The sequence below is a fragment of the Pundamilia nyererei genome, unplaced genomic scaffold (genome assembly GCF_000239375.1).
Source record: "Pundamilia nyererei isolate P.nyererei 1_Seehausen unplaced genomic scaffold, PunNye1.0 scaffold00001, whole genome shotgun sequence".
Classification (NCBI taxonomy): Eukaryota; Metazoa; Chordata; class Actinopteri; order Cichliformes; family Cichlidae; genus Pundamilia; species Pundamilia nyererei.
This window is the reverse complement of record NW_005187402.1, coordinates 5,643,786-5,663,708: the sequence shown is the minus strand read 5'-3', so window position 1 is coordinate 5,663,708 and position 19,923 is coordinate 5,643,786. Positions and strand designations below refer to the sequence as shown.

Below are 19,923 nucleotides of genomic sequence, written 5' to 3'. Positions count from 1 at the left end.
CGATTTTCTAACGATTAATCGTGCAGCCCTACTATCACAATATTTTTACTGTAGCAAAACCATTTGTTTACGTTCTTTTGTGTGTACAACAAGGAGACAAAGCCAGGCATGTCTGAAAGTAAGAGCATTGTGTCACACTCTAATGACAGTTTCGTACCTAAAAGAGAACTACTTCAACAATCTCCAACAAAGCACTGATATTTGCAATGTATATAATATATACAATATATACATATACAACTGTTCCCCATAAATGTGGAAACAACACATTTATTGAGATAAAAACATACTGTTGAGTAAAACCAGGCTACAAAGGAAGGAGATGCTTGCAGCTGGAGATGTTTGACCCAAATAGAAAGAAAAAACTTCATCATCCACATGTATGAAAATGTTGTACAAGTTTCTGATGAATTAGAATTTAGATTTATGTCAGCTTTTGTTAAAGTATTAAACAGTTATATAAAACTTAAAGTTTACAGGACAAACGCTAACTAGACTTCTACTTTTGTGCTTGCATTTTATTTATGCTGTTGATGGTTATAATGCTGACAAACTACAACTGTAGTTGGTCATCCATGACAGTAGCTTATGGAAAAGAAGGATTGAAAACACCCCTCATTTATTTGCATTAAATGCTGCTTTTCCTTCAGTTAGACAAAAACAGGAGCAGTTGGGTAGGCTGTATAGCCTCAAAAATATATCACAATATTTTGAGAAAATTTTCAATAATGTATACTAAAGTTCATAAATATTACAGAAAATTGCTTAATTCAGAGAGATGCGGTGCATAAGAAAGGTGTGCCCTGTGTTTAAAAGACTTGTTGCATTTGTGTTGGCAAGCATCGTGTTGACTGTTGAAGTGGAGCCACACTTTTGAAAGTTTAATTCTGTGTCTGTGTGCACGTGCTGCATGATGCTGCAGCTGAGAGGCATCTCTTCCCTGCCCCTTCCACACAGGCTGTGAGAAGGACGTCTCTTACAGCTTGAAAGTAACAGAAATGACTAATGCTTCAATCTTGGTGCAAATGAAAATTGAAGTTGGAGAGATAAATGTTATTGCTGTTCAAGGTCTGCCTGTTAATGTGACTGCATGCATTTCAGATTTATGCCCTGTTCAAGCAGATTTGCAAATGTTACTGTGTCTGCCCTAGTGCACATACTCTCATGTTCTTTTTCTCCATTTTTGAAAAATGACCAGAGTCCTTTAGACACGAAGCCAACACATTCAGATGCCATTACATTAATTGAAAGCAGCTATAGATTTTTAAATATTGCCAGTGTAGCTATGTAAATGAGGTAAAAGTGTAGCATTGATGTGTGAGAATAATGTGTATCATCTAGCACACAGTAAAGTTGAACTGTAAAGAATGGATCCATTTTAGATTTAGCAAATTAGTAACAAGCTTTGAAAACTCCCTGGTAACCAAATCCATTTGAACAGATAAATTTTAGCCTACTCTGTTTAGGTGAAGAAAACTACTTTGGTCCTTGATTTGTTTAATTTGTAAGAGCTTGCGTCTGTGCAGAGTTGTGGAACACAATGGGCTTAACTGGTTATTATGTTTCAGCAGCTGGAGACGGTGTTGGCAACAACACAGCGCTTTGTACCCATTTCCCCCGTGAAGTGGGAGGACACAGACCAGTTTCTCTCAGAACTTTTTTTTTTTGGGGGGGGGGAGTGATAGTCATTGCATACACAGTATATTCTTCTGAACTAGAGTATTTATTGAATTGAACTTTGTTTCAAAATAAGGACTCTATTGTGAATCAGAGATGACGATACCAGAAATCTCAGGTGATTTGTGAAAGATTCACAGTATATTGTTTGTTCTTTATTTGTTCCTTTTTTTTTGTGGTCACCTCAAAGAATTTAAACCAGTATTCTACAAAATCAACAATTGATGTTAAACTTAGACTCTCCCCAAGTCATGAAAGAACCTATATAACCATGTAAACAGGAATTACTGTAGCTTGTGAGCAGACATTTGTTGGTTTAGGAAGAATAGTGACTGCTGCTCCTCTGTAGGTGGTGAACCCATAATGCCAAGTGTTATTTAGCCTGTATGGCGGGTTTATTGGTTATATAACAGCAGGTCCCACAGGGCATCCATCTGTTAGTTCACTGTGCAGCCACACCGCAGCATGGTGGCATAGTTGACTGTCACACTAGTCTTATTATGTTAACAATGCATCCTGACCACCAGTTATTGTTGCAGTCTGGTCAGTTGCTGTGTTTGTGTGATAAAATGCGCTGACATGGTTTTTTCTGCTCTTAATTTCAGCTCCAGGAAAATCAGGACGAGATTGAAAACATGATGAACGCAATATTCAAAGGAGTGTTTGTGCACAGATATCGGTATGGCCTTACGTCAGTCAGCATCCAGTCTTGAACTTTGTTATCACTGTCTTTTCTACAGACTGCTAACAGCCCTCATTTGTTTTTTTATTAAATAATGTTTTAACAGGGATTCAATAGCAGAAATCAGGGCGATCTGTATAGAAGAGATTGGAGTGTGGATGAAACTCTATAGTGATGCCTTCCTCAACGACAGCTATCTGAAGTATGTGGGATGGACGATGCACGATAAGGTGGGCAATACAAAGGACTCTGAATTTTTTAAAAGCTCCTCTTAAGGTGTATACTTAATTTATTTTATTTTATTTTTTAAAAAAGAGTGTGTTGATAACTGCAGTAACCAGTAATGGATACTTTCGTACTCTATTCCAGCAAGGTGAAGTACGTCTAAAGTGTCTCACAGCACTGCAGGGCCTCTATCACAACAGAGAACTCAATGCCAGACTGGAGCTCTTCACCAGTCGCTTTAAGGTCAGCACCACCTGCTGGACAACTTAAACACAACAACTGTATTTGTTCCATACTTGGAGAAACAAACTCCATGGGCTTGTCTTTATTTAACTATGCTTTCAGTAATTCAGGAGTTTGCGAGGCAAAATGACTCATTAAGTTTTCTGTCTCTCCTTTTGTTTAGGACCGCATCGTCTCTATGACTCTTGACAAAGAATATGATGTAGCAGTACAAGCTATTAAGCTACTTACTCTTGTCTTGAAGTAAGTGGTTGTTTTTGATAATATGTAATGTTGTTCAGCACAAGTGATTGGGACGTAGTTTATACTTCAAGGCTGAGCACTTGTAAATTTTGTGATTTGCATCAAGTACACGTGTGCTACTGATAAAGTCTTTGTAATTTTCTTTGTATTTGTTTCTGCAGTAGTACAGATGAGGTGTTGACTCCTGAGGACTGTGAGAGTGTCTATCACTTGGTGTACTCGGCACACAGGCCGGTCGCAGTTGCAGCTGGAGAATTCCTTTTTAAGAAGTATGTTAGACATAAGTTAAGATTTCTAGCTTCAGGCTTGTAGTGATTTTTGTTTGTAAACCTTTACAGTTCCAAGAAATAGTATATCAGCTGTTTGAGTTAGTATTCCATGTGATTCCCAACTAATGAAAAATATTCTCAAAGATTGTTCAGCCACCGAGAACCGGAAGATGAAGGTGCCCCTAAAAGGAGAGGCAGACAAAGTCCCAATGCCAACCTCATTAAGACCACTGTCTTTTTCTTCCTGGAGAGTGAGGTACATTATCATGCTATATTTTCTGTTCTCACATTTCTGTCTTTATTGCGCGTACTGTTTTGTAAACAGTATCAGTGATCCATCCCTCATCTGTTTGAACACTTATTCCATCAGCTCCACGAGCATGCGGCTTACCTAGTGGACTCACTCTGGGAATGTGGTGCAGAGCTACTGAAAGACTGGGAGTGTATGATCAGCTTACTGCTAGATGACCCGTTGCCAGGAGAGGAAGGTATGGCACTGGGTTTTTTCTTTCTTTCTTTGTACTGGTATGCAGTTGAGAGCACTATTGTGATTTATTGATTTCTCTGTTTGGTTTTTCTTCGCAGCTCTTACAGACAGACAAGAGACGGCTTTGATTGAAATCATGCTGTGCACTGTACGCCAGGCTGCTGAGTGCCACCCACCTGTTGGAAGAGGAACAGGGAAGAGGGTAAGAGTGGCTGACACGCTAAAAATCACAAGCCAATACTAGTCATGTCTGTTTGTTGGATTATGCTGTCTTTGTGTTGTTCTCCTAATCGGCCAACTATCCTGGGATTTCTTTGGTGACAGTAATATTATAGAGTTAATTATGTTAAATTGGTTAACTCTTTATGAACCTTCTGAAACACGGCCACTTAAAAGATCTACAGATCCACGTCTGTTCATAGGTCTTCAAATAATTGTCAGCCAACTTGTTGTTTGATTATTTATTTATTTTTGTAATTTTGCTGTCTGAAGTGCAACATGTAGGCTATCAGAGGATAAGACTGTTTGCTAAGATTGTTTTAATGTATATACTTTCTTTTGCTCATTGTCGTGGTGTTTGATTTTGGAGATAAGAACAGTTCTGGGATATTCTTCATGTTTTTTGTTTTTTTTTTGTTGTTTTTTTTAAACAGTTGAAAGTTGGTGCATAGCTTCACTCTGCATAATTGTAGATACTAAACATGTACTTTCTGTCATGTTTCTACTGCACTTGCATACTTTCTTTATTTTAATGAGTTTAACCACAGCTGCTTTCGGTCCTTTTTATGCAGTCCTTCTGAGTTGTGTACAACACATCGATTTCTAAAGATGTTTTTTCAGTTTACTACTTAAATTATTTAGGAAATTCAGTTAAAAGCTAAAAATAAAATTCCCCAGATGCGCCAAAAAAAGATTAATTAATTAATGTAGTTTACATTTACCCTAAATGGTGGTGTTCGGTATTAAGAAGTCAGAGTACACTTTCTGAATGGATGAATGGAGACTAGTTGTGTGGTCTAATGTGGTTGCATCACACATCAGGTGATGACGGCTAAAGAGAAGAAGACTCAGCTGGATGACAGAACCAGAATAACAGAGCTGTTTGCTGTGGCTTTGCCCCCTCTACTGGCAAAGGTATGTCATCATCCACTCAGCTTTCTTAGAAGCAATCTTCCTAAGGAGGTTGTACTTTTAACAGTACAGCATCATTGTGCTCTTTATTTGCTCCACAGTATGCCGTGGATGGAGAGAAGGTGACTAACTTGTTGCAGCTTCCGCAATTCTTTGACCTGGAAATTTATACCACAGGGCGTCTGGAGAAGGTAAGACAAATTGGCTTGTCGGACAGCGCTAATCAGATCAGAACAAATTGGATTAATGTATTTAACATATTAATGTGATTGTTTATCACACACACACACACACACTATGCTAATATCTCTTATCTCTCGCTCTCCTCCATCCAGCACCTGGAATCCCTGCTGCGTCAGATCAAAGAAATTGTGGAGAAGCACACAGACACTGAGGTTTTAGAGTCCTGCTCTAAGACTTACCACGCCCTCTGCAATGAGGAATTCACAATCTTTAACAGGGTGGACATAGCCCGCTCCCAGCTGCTGGATGAGCTGGTGGACAAATTTAATAGGCTATTGGAGGACTTTTTACAAGAGGTGAGAATAATAGTGCGCTTAAATGTCCAGCATACCTTTAAGTCCAGTACAACAGAAACTAGCTCAACATAAACCATGAAAAGAGCACAGCCTCCATTATTTGTGTTCTGTTCTAGCTCTGTCACATTTCATAACTCTTCATTTATTGGTACTGGAACTTATCCTGTTGTACAGAAGTCTTATATATAGCAAGGATGAAAATACTTGATGTGTTGTGAATGACCTTACCATATAGTTTGTAAAGAAGCTCATCAGAAATTTTCACCTTTCTGGACAATCTGAAAACTCCAGTTTGTTTTTATTTATGATAACATTAAAGATCTTGACCTGTTAAAATCACTTTTTTCTGTACAGGGTGAAGATGCTGATGAAGATGATGCTTATCAGGTTTTGTCAACTCTAAAGAGGATCACAGCTTTTCACAAGTATGTTTTCTCAGAAGTATTTTCTATGTGATTTTATCTACGTCTGCTGCATTTTTGGTAGATTCAGTGTGCACGTTTTTGAAAGTGATGAGACGTCATCAACTCTTTTGCAGTGCACATGACCTCTCGGGATGGGACCTTTTTACCAGCAACTTCAAGCTGCTTAATACTGGCATAGAGAACGGGGACATGCCTGAGCAGGTAATATATATATATAAGTTACTCTGCATAATTTTGTTTTATTTTTATTAAATGCTCGAAAATACTGATACATTTTTTCTTTTTCTTTTTTTTTTTCTTTTGTGTGGGTTTTTTCTTTTTCTCTCTCACTCCTTGTGAGTAGATAGTCATCCATTCACTGCAATGTACCCACTACGTGATACTGTGGCACCTGGCCAAGTTATCTGAGGGCAGCTCCAGAAAGGTGAGGTCTAATCATATTTCATTGCTATTTTGTGCTGTTTTAACAGATTTAAGCAGCTATAAATGTGATGTTTTAAAATGCGTTTGTCTTTGTTTCAGGATGATCTGGTGACCCTGAGGAAGCAGATGAGGGCATTCTGTATGATGTGTCAGCGCTACCTCACCAACGTTAACACAGCTGTCAAAGAGCAGGTGACACAGATGAGAAAGTGACAATTATCCATGTTTAAAAGTGTGCGTAAAATCAGCTTGAAAGCAAAGCAAGAACACCTAAAGTACATGGACTTTGTGCAGCTGAACAGACTTTCCTTTTAACTCTGAAGTGGTGGTTTTGTTGCCCCTTATTGCAGCTACAATGGATGTTTTTTAAGCTCCAGAGCACTTATAATGTATCTGCTTAATTCGAAATCTAATTTGTGATCATTTTGTTTAGGGCTTGTGCACACAGAGTTTTAACTTTGTTCTTTTCTTCTTCGTTTTTTTCCACAGGCGTTCACCATCCTGTGTGATCTCCTGCTCATCTTTAGCCACCAGATGGTGTCCGGAGGCAGAGAACACCTGGAGCCCCTGGTCTATTCTCCAGAGGACTCACTACAGTCTGAACTGCTCTCGTTCATCATGAACCATGTCTTCATAGACCAGGATGATGACACAAATAGCACAGGTATGAATATGCAGATGTGCAGTTTTGGCACTGCACTGGCCAAAGTGAGGAAGTAGCTAATGGGATTTCAAATTGTTTGTTCCCCCTCAGATGGGCAACAGGACGACGAGGCAGTAAAGATTGAAGCTCTGCACAAGAGAAGAAACCTCCTGGCTGCCTATTGTAAACTCATTATCTACTGTGTGGTAGAAATGAGGACTGGAGCTGATATCTTTAAACAGTACATGAGGGTAAGCTTAAGCATTTGTCATTTTAAAAATATGCAGTTGTGTATTACCCCCATTAACTGTGAATATAAGTAACTCTTACAGGAAAAAATAGTTGTTTAATTAACACATTTGCTGTTGTCCTGACCTTGGGCACATGCATGCACACACGCACAAAATTCTTCACGACCTTTCAATGTTTTTCCTGTTTGTTTGTTTTTTTGCTTTTACAGTATTACAATGATTACGGTGATATCATCAAGGAGACTATGAGTAAGACCCGGCAAATTGACAAGATTCAGTGTGCCAAGACGCTCATCCTCAGTTTGCAGCAGGTCAGTGTGCACACTGTTGCTCGCATATTAATTAATTCCATAATTGTGACCTTCTGCTCATGCGTCCCAGTGGTTAAGATGTTATCTAATGTTCCATATCTCTCTGTGTCCTAGTTATTTATTGAAATGGTGACTGAACTGGGTCATGGCTTTGATCGCTCCTCCTCGGCATTCTGTGGAATCAAGGAGTTGGCACGTCGTTTTTCTCTAACTTTCGGTCTCGATCAAGTCAAAACCAGAGATGCCATTGCCATGCTGCACAAGTAAGGCTTTATTCTGCTCATATTGGGTTACAAAGCTTTTCTTAGATTTTGGCCCCGTATCTGGGAACTGTCATGTTAAACAAATTACTTCTTGAATACTGTGTTTCCTTTGCCATGTTGTTTTTTCTCCGGATTTTGGAGAGGCTTAAGGCATGAAATGTTACACTCTAGCCTTTTCCAGTACAGTAAGTATTGTAGAAAAACATGTTTAAAACAAAACAAAAACACAACACTGAACTGCAGAAACATAAAGGATGGCAACCAACCGTTACATATTTGAGCCGTGTGAATGAAATGAGCCGCACAGACTTTTCTTAATATCTGATGGTGGATCATCACTACTATCATTTCAACTATCTTCTCTAAAAACAAACTATTGCTGTGGTAGAAATCTATTTTAATACTGTTATAAGTGGTGGAAAATTGGTTGTTTTAAGCATTCAATCTTCTTGGTGGCTTGTTTCTTTCATGTGAATTGTTAAATCTCTCACAGTCAGTGAGTGCTACGTTATATTGGACATCCGGAGCGAAATCTCTGATGAAACATTGGTACTAGTAAACCTTTATCTGTTTGAGCCAATCAGTTTCACAGATTAGTATTATTAAATTTGTTCCAATTCAAAGAGTTCTGAAAGAAGGCCTAAAACTACTTAAGTTATTACTGGAAATTGAATTCTTTTGTTCCATGGTGCAGAGAGAACTGAAACAGACAAAAATAAATGTATAAAAGTAGTTCCCATTAATTGTTGCTATAGACCCAGAATCTTACAATATGCCTGCCTAGTTGGGTCCAGTACACTTGTCATGAGGTCCTATTTTAAAATGTGTACTAAAGAGGTAGTAATTCTGACAGCTCTTTCTAGTATTTCACAGGTTTATTTTATATAAAGTAATATTGCACTAAAATGGTAAATGGCCTGCATTTGTATAGCGCTTTACTCAGTCCCTAAGGACCCCAAAGCGCTTTACACTACATTCAGTCATTCACCCATTCACACACTGGCAATGGCAAGCTACATTGTAGCCACAGCTGCCCTGGGGCGCACTGACAGAGGCAAGGCTGCCGGACACTGGCGCCACCGGGCCCTCTGACCACCACCAGTAGGCAAACATGGGGTTAGTATCCTGCCCAAGGATATTTGGCATGCAGCTTGAGATCGAACCACCGATTAGTGGCTGACCTGCTCTGCCACCTGAGCTACAGCCACCCCTTTAAACTGTTTTAAAGTAGTCATGCCACAACTTTCATTTATTGAAAGTTGTGGCATGACTACTGCAACTTGCTTTACTTAAGTGGTACGAATCAAATGCTGTATGTGTTCAACACACTTAAGCTACTGATCTGATATGGGGCCAACAAGTCACAACAGTTTGTTTTTATATTAAGAATCCGATAACCTAAAATATTCAGTGGTCCATTCTCAGTTTGTTACATTTAGGAAAGGTAAACGGCTAGCCTGTAATAACAAATGAGTGTGCTGTTTGAGCAATTAACAATCTAATTAGTGAAGCTCTATGTAGGTACCATATTATACAAATAGTTATTGAAGCAGATTATTTTTTTTATCTTTTGATTTTGAAAGGTCTCTAAATGTTGAAAATCCCAGTGATTCCAGCCTCAGCATCTAAGGATATGCACAGGGTTGCTGCTCTTAACTCAGATATTTTACGACAGTAGGAATGAGTGATATGTTCCACATAAACCTTTCACAAAAAAGCTCAAGATCCTGTTGAGACTTTTCAAAATAAACTGAATCACATGAAAGAGCAGATTATTTACAGATGAGAATTGAAAAAGAGCCGCCAAGTGCTAAAAAATAAACCTTGGACTCAGAAGTTAGAACAGGCTTTTCCCCGCAACACGCCGTGTAATAAATACAAAGAAAACTGCGGCCGTTACAACTTATGTTTAAAAATGTATAGTTTCATGCATCGGTTAAAACACTCGACTCCAGGTAAAGGATGCGCAGCTGGAAACACTTCACGCAAGTCGAGCTGCCCGAGATTCACATAATTTACAGAAATTTTTGTGATTGGTCATATCGCACAGCCCTAGTTCCAGCGTTTGTTTTTTAAAATCATACGGAGTACAACTAGCTAGAGACTCGGTGAGGCTATGCTGAATGAGCTTACTTTGTTTTAGTTTTGTAGTGTTAGCTGCAGAGTTTTCTCTCAGGCTTTCAGACAATCCTGGTACAGACTTAGCTGCTGATGCTTGAGATGGTGAAGTAAGTTTAGAAGTACTTTCCCCCATTCGATATTACAGGCGTCTTGCACTCCTTCCATATTATTGTGGTCTGTTCTGTATCTGCTCGTTTGTTTCCAAAATATTTCCAAACCACTCAAGTAGCTGCTCTTTTGGGAATTAAATCTTCAGCGGTGATGCTTTAGCCATGTTTGCAGTCACTTTCACAACTTTAATAACTTCATGCTGCATGACCCACGTTAGCGTAATCCGCTGTGTAATAGGGTGATTTGTTTTTACACCATCGCGATATAATATTTATTTATTGACCCGGGGCAAAACCAAAAAATACCGGTATTATCATGAATGATGTGCGTATGCACACCTCTACTACACAGTTAAGATGAACTGCTTTTTGTTTAATGTCCACAAAACGTTGCTAATCCTTGCTCACAGGTCTTTCTTTTTCTCTCTGCCTCTGTGCTTTTCTCAGGGATGGTATTGAGTTTGCATTTAAGGAGCCTAGTCCCCAAGGAGAAGGAAGCCCCCCACGCAACCTGGCTTTCTTGGACATCCTCAGCGAGTTCTCCTCCAAGCTTATGAGACAAGACAAGAGGACTGTGTAAGCTGATTTTCTTCTTTTCTCTCCCCTCTGTTTTTGGATGGGAAGCTTCAGTATCTCAGTGGAACAGGTGTTTGTGACAACTGGTGCAACTGGTGTTTCTGATGCATGACAGCTTTTTTGCAGCTTCAAATGCCCCAATTGGAATGTGCACCTGGTTTCACGTGTGAAGTTTGTCCTGTGTATTTCGTATTTCATTTTCTCAAGATGACCTCCCTTTTCTCCCCAGCCACATGTACCTGGAGCGATTCATGACGTTCCAGATGGCGCTGCAGCGAGAGGACTGCTGGCTTCCTCTCATCTCCTACAGGAATTCCCTACAGGCTGGGGGCGATGATGATACCATGTCTGTGATGAGTGGCTACTCCAGCAGAGGCTCTTCCGTTCGCTCCAAGAAGACTAAGCCTCCTGTTGTTACAGCTGGAACTTCAGCAGCCAAGAGGAAGTTGCCAGAAGGTATTGTTTACTCAGGAATATTAAAATAAAAGTGCTTAATTATAGTGCAGGTGGAAAAAATATATTGATTTTTAGTTTGGTTTAAAAAGATTAAAGCTAGCAGGTTTCTATAAACTATAAACATGAATTAAATCAGAGAAATGCATACAACTCAGCCAGGCACGATGTTACAAACACAGAGCCCAGATTAACCCAGATGTCTTCTCACTAGCCTGCATGGGTGGGGTTAGGAGATTAAACAGCAGATGTTAGGAGGGAGTCAAAGTACTCTTTAACAGTCAAAAAACCTCTCTTGTGTATGTTTGCTTCGGAACTATTCATGACAGGATATCGCTCTGATTTCAAGAAAAGTAGAGTTTACCGGCCCCAAGGCAAAGTCCAAGCCTTCTTGGTTATTTTAAAGCCCCTAACTAATAAATGAGAAAGCATAAAAGCTCCATACAATCACCATCAAGTTTGTTTTTGTTTTGTCCTTTACAAGTGATACTTCATGTTTCTGATGTTATGGCTTAATTTACAGCTCCAGAGAACATTACTCTGTTGCCGCCAGAGCACTTAAACAGAATGCCATGCTAATTCATATTGTGGACAAATTAAGCCAAGAAAAACGGTTAATAATAGGTAGATATGCTAGCCTTTATCAATGTGACAACACGGCTGAGTATTGTGGCTCACTGGAGGCTGGGGAGAGACGGCCCACCGTTTTCATTGTTGTGTAATTTTCCAGGTGGTTTCTGTTCCTGGAGTGCCAAACACACAGACATGCTCAGAACTGTATTTCAGTTGTATGCTTCTTTTGTGAACTGTGGCAATCCCTGCCCCTGGTGCAAAGGTTAATGTGTTGCTTTTGCCATAGCAACCAAACAAAATCCTAAATTTTGATTCTCCTCAAAATCAGCATGGCCAGGACAATAGAGCTTTGCATTGCTAACTTATGCAAAATGTATAAAAACGAGAATGTGTGTGGTTGTTTGAAACAAACTCTTTGGCTTTTCCCGTGCAGAGGAGAGCAGCAGCAGCAGCGAAGTCTGGCAGCAGAGCATGCAGACTCCAGTCATGATGCCATCTCCCCATCTCACCTCCACTGCCATGCGGGACCCTAAGAGGGCACGTGATGACAGCTTCATGGGGGTCTACCCCCTCCCTCACGACCAGCAGCAACCCCACCAACACCCGCAGCACCATCAACCGACGCCCCAGCACCACCAGGCATCCATGGATTACAAGTATGCATGCCTCAGTCCTTTATTGCTGCACTATTGCTGTCATGTTCAGCACAGTAATCGTTACAGGCTAATACACGCTGCTTCTTTCAAATAAAAACATTTTTACTGTAGAGGACTTATTGATTCTTCACTGTCCTTGGATGCAAAACCTCTGAAAACTTTGTTTATAAGTGCGTAATAAAATACAAGTACACTTGAGTTGGCAAGACCACACATAGGTTCAAAGACTCAAACACATTACTTAGGTCTGTAACATATCAGTGTGAAATTATTAGCGAAGCATTTTGATGCACAATAATGAGGGCAGTTTTGATAATGACCTATTACCTAGATAAATCTCTAGGAAAAGAACAAACACATTAGGAGTCTTTACAGATTTGCTATGTGTCTCTTAATCAGCAGAGAATGGGCAGATCAATGAGGAAAAATGGTGTCTGAGCTTCAGAATTGAATTAATCAATCTGCCTACATGATATTAGTGAGCAGGATTTGGAATAGTGCCTCTAACTAAGTTGAGATTATATAAGATGAGTAGTGAATAGTTGTAGCTTCTCAAAGTACAGGCTGAGAAAACTGGAAGTAGCCTGGAGCTACAGCAGTAAACACTTACTATTCCTTTAGCATCTCCAATTACTCAAAAACCCCACAGTCCAACATTAACGTTTTTTCCCTCTTCTTTCTTTGTTGACCCTATAATCTCAAAGCTCTTTAATGACCATTTACTTTTAATTAATTATCTGTTATTTGAGCTTATCCCGATGTTTCATACTATAACATTTTATAAATACATCTAGGCTCATATCCAGGCCGATTATTCAGGCCAGAGCATCACTTATTCTCTGAGAAAAGGTTTGGACTGGAATGAGCCAAAATACATTAAGACAGGGTTCAGTGTAATTGCCCATTTGCATGCTATTAATTTGGAGGGCAAATGGTAGCAAAATGGTTGTGCCTAACAGCCTGCCAAGTGTTGGTCCTACTGGGACAGTGACTGACTAGTTTATTTATCCACCCTGAGTTTTTACAGGCATCGGGCCAGTGTGCAACTAAGTTGTATCCTCATGGTATCCCCAGTAAAAACACCAGACAGTTGTGGGTCAAAACATGGCTAAATAATGTGCTCCCATATATTTAGTTCCCAGGTGACGTGGATGCTGGCTCAAAGACAGCAAGAGGAGGCACGCCAGCAAGAAAGAGCCATGAATTATGCCAAGCTCAGGACCAATCTGCAGCATGCTATGTAAGTCACAGGCACACCTGTATGCCGATGTGTAAATCTGAAGACTGGGTACACTTAGTAATTATTTAATGGTTTGCTCAGCAGTCGTCGCGGCACTGGGCTCATGGAAGAAGACGAAGAGCCGATTGTGGAGGATGTGATGATGTCATCAGAAGGCCGTATGGATGACCTCAATGAAGGCATGGACTTTGACACCATGGACATTGATCTGGTGAGATACATGCATTTTCATGAGTTTGTACTTGGTGTACAAACATTAAGATGTCCTCTGAAGCGCTGTGATACAAGCTTGTGTCTTCTTGTGATCTAGAGGAAACTCTAGATCACAATTAAAGTCGGTTTTTGTTTTTTGTTAATGGTCTTGGAAGGCAAATCAGCATTTTACACAAGTATCTGTTTCTAAATTGTCTCTTTGTCATTTAATGATTCAGTTTGATGGTAGTTGGAGATTAACAAAGAAAATTAACCCTTTTACAACTAAGTTCAGAATGTATTCTGATGCATTTGTGTAAGTGTTTTTTTTTATTGCACACACTGCCAGCATAGGATGTAACCAGGCACCTTGTTTTGAATGTTGCCTGTAATAGAACTAGCACAAGTCAGAAATCATTAAAGAGAAATGTTTGCTTGTGGGAAGAATATGTCTTCTTCTTTTTAAAGTATGTACTTGCCAGTACATTGCAATTGTTGGTATACCATGATCAAAAAAGACAAATTTATTTTCATCATTTATGCCAACACCACAGATTTATGTATGCCGAGTGTAAAGCCAGAACAAAATTTGATCCGAGGCTAATACCTCTCTTGGATGCTGGAGCTGGATTCCATGAGATGGGCTCCAAATGTCATGTTGAATCAACCAGAAGACTGTACAACTGTCCTCGTTTCTCTAAATTCACTCTACTTGAATGTTCCAAACATATGCTGAAATTACATACCTCCTATTTGTTTTTTTTTAAGTATTGTATGTTGGTTCTGTCTATTTCTGCAGTCTCTCCTTTTTTTTTACTATATGGGGGTAAAGTTCTAACAGTGGGTGGGAGTAGTTGTTTGACAGTCTACTAAATATGCCGTTTCTTAAATCTCATAGCCACCCTCCAAGAACCGCCGTGAGAGGTCTGAGCTCAAGCCCGATTACTTTGACCCTTCTATCATGGATGAATCGGTAAGCAGCATCAAGATCAGGATCCTGTACTGATCCTGCTCACAATCTTATATTTTGTTTGTTGACGTCTGTTACATGTGAAGCGACACAACTGTTGGGAAGTAAATTGCAATTGCCTGCCTTTTTAAGCTAGACCAGCTGCTAGCCTGTTTTATTTGGGTTGTGAATAAGGCTGTGCATTTTGACAGGCTGAGCTGACTAACCTTAAGCCAAGTGCAACATTTCTTTTTGGTGAGCAGAGCAACCATTAGGCTTGTATAAACGATTTTTATTTATGTCTGACTGGATATCCAGCCTTAAATTCTTGTTCCAGACTGTCACAAAACCTCTGGGAAGGTTTTTTTCTTTCTTTCTTTTTCCTCCTCTTCTACAGGGAGTGCAGAATTATTAGGCAAATGAGTATTTTGTCCACATCATCCTCTTCATGCATGCTGTCTTACTCCAAGCTGTATAGGCTCGAAAGCCTACTACCAATTAAGCATATTAGGTGATGTGCATCTCTGTAATGAGAAGGGGTGTGGTCTAATGACATCAACACCCTATATCAGGTGTGCATAATTATTAGGCAACGTCCTTTCCTTTGGCAAAATGGGTCAAAAGAAGGACTTGACAGGCTCAGAAAAGTCAAAAATAGTGAGATATCTTGCAGAGGGATGCAGCAGTCTCAAAATTGCAAAGCTTCTGAAGCGTGATCATCGAACAATCAAGCGTTTCATTCAAAATAGTCAACAGGGTCGCAAGAAGCGTGTGGAAAAACCAAGGCGCAAAATAACTGCCCATGAACTGAGAAAAGTCAAGCGTGCAGCTGCCAAGATGCCACTTGCCACCAGTTTGGCCATATTTCAGAGCTGCAACATCACTGGAGTGCCCAAAAGCACAAGGTGTGCAATACTCAGAGACATGGCCAAGGTAAGAAAGGCTGAAAGACGACCACCACTGAACAAGACACACAAGCTGAAACGTCAAGACTGGGCCAAGAAATATCTCAAGACTGGTTTTTCTAAGGTTTTATGGACTGATGAAATGAGAGTGAGTCTTGATGGGCCAGATGGATGGGCCCGTGGCTGGATTGGTAAAGGGCAGAGAGCTCCAGTCCAACTCAGACGCCAGCAAGGTGGAGGTGGAGTACTGGTTTGGGCTGGTATCATCAAAGATGAGCTTGTGGGGGCTTTTCGAGTTGAGGATGGAGTCAAGCTCAACTCCCAGTCCTACTGCCAGTTTCTGGAAGACACCTTCTTCAAGCAGTGGTACAGGAAGAAGTCTGCATCCTTCATGAAAAACATGATTTTCATGCAGGACAATGCTCCATCACAGGTGTCCAAGTACTCCACAGCGTGGCTGGCAAGAAAGGGTATAAAAGAAGAAAAACTAATGACATGGCCTCCTTGTTCACCTGATCTGAACCCCATTGAGAACCTGTGGTCCATCATCAAATGTGAGATTTACAAGGAGGGAAAACAGTACACCTCTCTGAACAGTGTCTGGGATGCTGTGGTTGCTGCTGCACGCAATGTTGATGGTGAACAGATCAAAACACTGACAGAATCCATGGATGGCAGGCTTTTGAGTGTCCTTGCAAAGAAAGGTGGCTATATTGGTCGCTGATTTGTTTTTGTTTTGTTTTTGAATGTCAGAAATGTATATTTGTGAATGTGGAGATGTTATATTGGTGTCACTGGTAAAAATAAATAATTGAAATGGGTATATATTTGTTTTTTGTTAAGTTGCCTAATAATTATGCAGAGTAATAGTCACCTGCGCACACAGATATCCCCCTAAAATAGCTAAAACTACAAACTACTTCCAAAAACATTCAGCTTTGATATTAATGAGTTTTTTGGGTTCATTGAGAACATGGTTGTTGTTCAATAATAAAATTATTCCTCAAAAATACAACTTGCCTAATAATTCTGCACTCCCTATAGAACAATGTAAGGCTAAGTAGAGCCCTGTGTGACTGGTTTATGTTATCTTTAACAACCTTTTTGATCACAAAAATGAAACTAAATCATCAGATTGGAGCAGTTTTGTCTGCACTAAATACTTCAAATCTTGTTCCATTAAGGTTTTTCTGAGGATATAAACCATTTGCGATGTACTTGGCTTTTACCAATTTTTTTGCACGGCTCAGAACCAGCCTGATTAAGATCAGGATTTCTCAGTAACTGTTAATTTAGTTTGGAAACTGGTTGAAAACGATCATGTTCTGTCAGACTTTAATCATTACTGATGTAGATGGACATTCAATCATGTAAACATCCAGGAGAGTGCAGTGTGAAGTCTGTATTAATGTTCTGTTTGTTTCTTCCAGATGCTTGGGGTGTCCATGTTTTAAGCTAATATCCAGATGATTTTGACGCTGGGATGAGAGAAGAGGCGCTTTGTATTTAAAGAGAATTTTAGAAGTGAAAACAGAAGTGTTTTCTGTAAGAAAAGGCAAAAATGAAAAAAAAAAAAGGAAAGAAAAAAATCTGGCTTGTACTTTACGTGGACCAATGACAACCCACACTCAGTGTTGCTTGCTCAGAGAGGACTTTGTTTCAAATATTTACTTTTATAATCTTGGGTAAGCTCTTCCTGTTCAGAAATAGCGTAACAGGCCACTTCCAAACCTATTAGAGATGAGACATGTCTGAAGAAAAATCAGTAATAGCTTTTTGTTTTCCTTTTTTTTTTTTTCCTCTTTCTTTTTTTTTAATGGGGATGAAATGGTGTGTTTAACTTAAGAAACATTTTTGTTTATGTCTAACCCTTTTTACAATTGTAGTAAGTTACCAGGTGTGAAGTAGTAATTTATAAACGGACTGTAGTAGCTTGCTTGTACTGTGTTAGCCAAGTGGATGGAGGTCTTTGTTTCTGTGCTTTTTTTTTTCTTTTTTTTTCTTTTTTCTTTTTCTTCTTCCCCCCTTTCTCCCTTTTGTCTGTTTCTTCTTCCTGTTGTTGGCCCTGAGTTGAGGTCCTAATAACCACTGGTGGTTAAGATGGTTAAGATGTCATGTAGAATCAGTTAAGATCCCTTTATGCTGTGAAGATTCCTATAGAGTCCACTGAATGCTCCACGCTGTAAGTCCCAGAGCTTAGCCCAAGATTTGGATCACTCCTTAATCACCATCTTACCAGATACATATGTACACCTTTCCCCCTCAAAATGAGCTTTTTTTCCCCTTCTTCTTTTTTAATCCCAGTAGTACCACTGTGTGGGCTCTGGGGGATAACGGCTCGGTCAAAGAAAATCACCTTTTTTCTCTTTAAAATCCAGCAGCATAATGTTGAAATGGGTATCTCTACATTTTAAATAAAAGTTATATATGAATCGGTGCTGATTTTATATATGTGCTTTTGGTTTATTATTTTCTTATTTTCAACTTTTCAACCTTCAGTCACAAAGTGAGAAATGTGTAAGTAAAACCTAAAAAAAAATGAAAGCATGTAAAGCCATGCATCAAGGAAGATTTTTAAATTTGTATTTTTATGTTTTGTTCTTTTATTTTTATTTTTTCTTTGTCTTGATAATGTCTTCGGGTTTCTACCTTTTTTCCTACATGTAAATTAGTTTGGATAAAACTAATGAAAAGACTTGTGAAATTCAGCTTTAAGGTTTTCTCAACATTTAAAAAAAGAGTCCGGTCACAAAATACTTCTAGATTTCAAATGTTAAAACTGTAAGGTAGTCATTCAGCCAATACTGAAGATGAAAGTTATTCAGCAGCGCTGTGGCAGCTAGACAAAGCTTAGATTTTGACATGTATTTGTCACACACAAGTTTTAATGAAATGTTTTGTCTACTGAGGTTTTTATTTTGTAGTCATTCCATGCTTAAGCCTTAAACATGCTTGTGGAGGTCACATTTTCTCACAGTAATCTTCCATGTCAGAGGATCAGTCATGTTTAAAGGTGGATAATTGGCTTCTTAGAACATGAAATATGAGGTGGTCAGATGTAATGTGATAAAGTAGATAAACAGCCTATATGTGTTTTGCCTAATTATTTTATGTAAGTAAAAAAGAAAAATTCTTTTAAGGAAAAAAGTACTGTTTATTGTTTGTTACTTACCACTACATCGGTATAAATTCTTATTAGATCATGTGTATATATACAAAATTTTATTTCTTTCCTTCATTTTGGCCATGTCTGTGTTTTATTTTGTCAGCACTCTTGCCTACACTCTGAGTTGTTGTCTATTATCCCATCCTCTTTCAGTCACTCTGTTTTCTGATTTGTACTTGTCTGGAGACAGTAACTTTTGAATAAAAATCAACACATTTCATCTGTGGTACTTTTTACTTTTGACCACAAGAAACAAACTGCAACTAATGGAGCTATGACTAATCAGGCTGCACAGTAGACTTCTTATGTTCTCTTTGCAAAGCCTAAATATGGTGTGGTTTGGTGATTCCAAAGGTGGAGGAGGCTGAAACGTATACAGTATCAAGTGCACCTCAACATGTTAACAGTTGATTAATATAAAGTAAAAATTAAAAAAAGGCAAAGTGTGTAAATCTAAAAACGAAAATCCGATTATCCTTAACACTAGAATATGGATAATAGTTAGCTTTCATGCTAACGGTATGTAGGTAGGAAATGGAAATTCACATAAATAAAATATTAATTGAACGAAAAGTGTAGCTAGCGGTTAAGTTTTTGAATTGGGTATTAACATATAAAGCAGAGAAACACTACGGATATACATAATTAACAACAGTGTTTATGTCTAGATGTAAATTTAGCCTAAAGTATGGCTCGGAGGCAAACCGTTAGCAAGCTAGTAACTGTTAAAGCAAATTATACTACAGGTAAACACAGAGTTGTTGAACAAACAATGTAAATTTCAGTGGATGGCGGATGTAAATAAAATGTAAATTTGACTAAAGTATGGCTAGGAGGTAAACCGTTAAACTGCATTAATTTTTAAAGCCGTAACATTCTAGTGCGGATAAAAACCGTTGTATTTAAACGGAATCCTTGAAAAGGCTTTTGATTCCTTGAGTTAATTTATACAACTGAAACAAACTACAGTTAAGTAATTGTTCAGCGAACATTATTTAAATTCAGTTAGAAATGGGTTTAACTGAACACACTTCTATGGAAGCTTTTTTCTGGAGCAAGCAGAGCTATGTTGAAATTTTGAGTTATTACAAAATTACTAGTTGGAGAAAATTTTTGACTTACAATCTTAAAATTTTGAATTACTTCTGAGGGAGTGAGTTTTTCAGGACG

The 19,923-nt window shown here is 38.9% G+C and overlaps 1 protein-coding gene across 1 annotated transcript in view; it reads left to right on the top strand.

Moving 5' to 3' along the window:
• The window catches only part of stag2b (STAG2 cohesin complex component b), a 23,585-nt gene extending 5,990 nt beyond the window's left edge, over nucleotides 1–17,595 (top strand). Inside the window, exons 9-34 of the mRNA XM_005719557.1 lie at nucleotides 2,283–2,356; nucleotides 2,466–2,589; nucleotides 2,729–2,827; nucleotides 2,991–3,070; nucleotides 3,232–3,339; nucleotides 3,484–3,595; nucleotides 3,710–3,827; nucleotides 3,925–4,028; nucleotides 4,868–4,960; nucleotides 5,059–5,148; nucleotides 5,293–5,496; nucleotides 5,851–5,921; nucleotides 6,035–6,122; nucleotides 6,265–6,345; nucleotides 6,444–6,536; nucleotides 6,834–7,008; nucleotides 7,099–7,238; nucleotides 7,448–7,549; nucleotides 7,664–7,812; nucleotides 10,491–10,619; nucleotides 10,849–11,075; nucleotides 12,079–12,301; nucleotides 13,437–13,541; nucleotides 13,626–13,752; nucleotides 14,632–14,706; nucleotides 17,018–17,595. Of these exons, the coding sequence (XP_005719614.1) occupies nucleotides 2,283–2,356; nucleotides 2,466–2,589; nucleotides 2,729–2,827; nucleotides 2,991–3,070; nucleotides 3,232–3,339; nucleotides 3,484–3,595; nucleotides 3,710–3,827; nucleotides 3,925–4,028; nucleotides 4,868–4,960; nucleotides 5,059–5,148; nucleotides 5,293–5,496; nucleotides 5,851–5,921; nucleotides 6,035–6,122; nucleotides 6,265–6,345; nucleotides 6,444–6,536; nucleotides 6,834–7,008; nucleotides 7,099–7,238; nucleotides 7,448–7,549; nucleotides 7,664–7,812; nucleotides 10,491–10,619; nucleotides 10,849–11,075; nucleotides 12,079–12,301; nucleotides 13,437–13,541; nucleotides 13,626–13,752; nucleotides 14,632–14,706; nucleotides 17,018–17,041 (3,015 nt within the window). The 3' untranslated portion in view covers nucleotides 17,042–17,595. The remainder of the gene's footprint in view (nucleotides 1–2,282; nucleotides 2,357–2,465; nucleotides 2,590–2,728; nucleotides 2,828–2,990; nucleotides 3,071–3,231; nucleotides 3,340–3,483; nucleotides 3,596–3,709; nucleotides 3,828–3,924; nucleotides 4,029–4,867; nucleotides 4,961–5,058; nucleotides 5,149–5,292; nucleotides 5,497–5,850; nucleotides 5,922–6,034; nucleotides 6,123–6,264; nucleotides 6,346–6,443; nucleotides 6,537–6,833; nucleotides 7,009–7,098; nucleotides 7,239–7,447; nucleotides 7,550–7,663; nucleotides 7,813–10,490; nucleotides 10,620–10,848; nucleotides 11,076–12,078; nucleotides 12,302–13,436; nucleotides 13,542–13,625; nucleotides 13,753–14,631; nucleotides 14,707–17,017) is intronic.
• The last annotated feature ends 2,328 nt before the right edge of the window (nucleotides 17,596–19,923 follow it).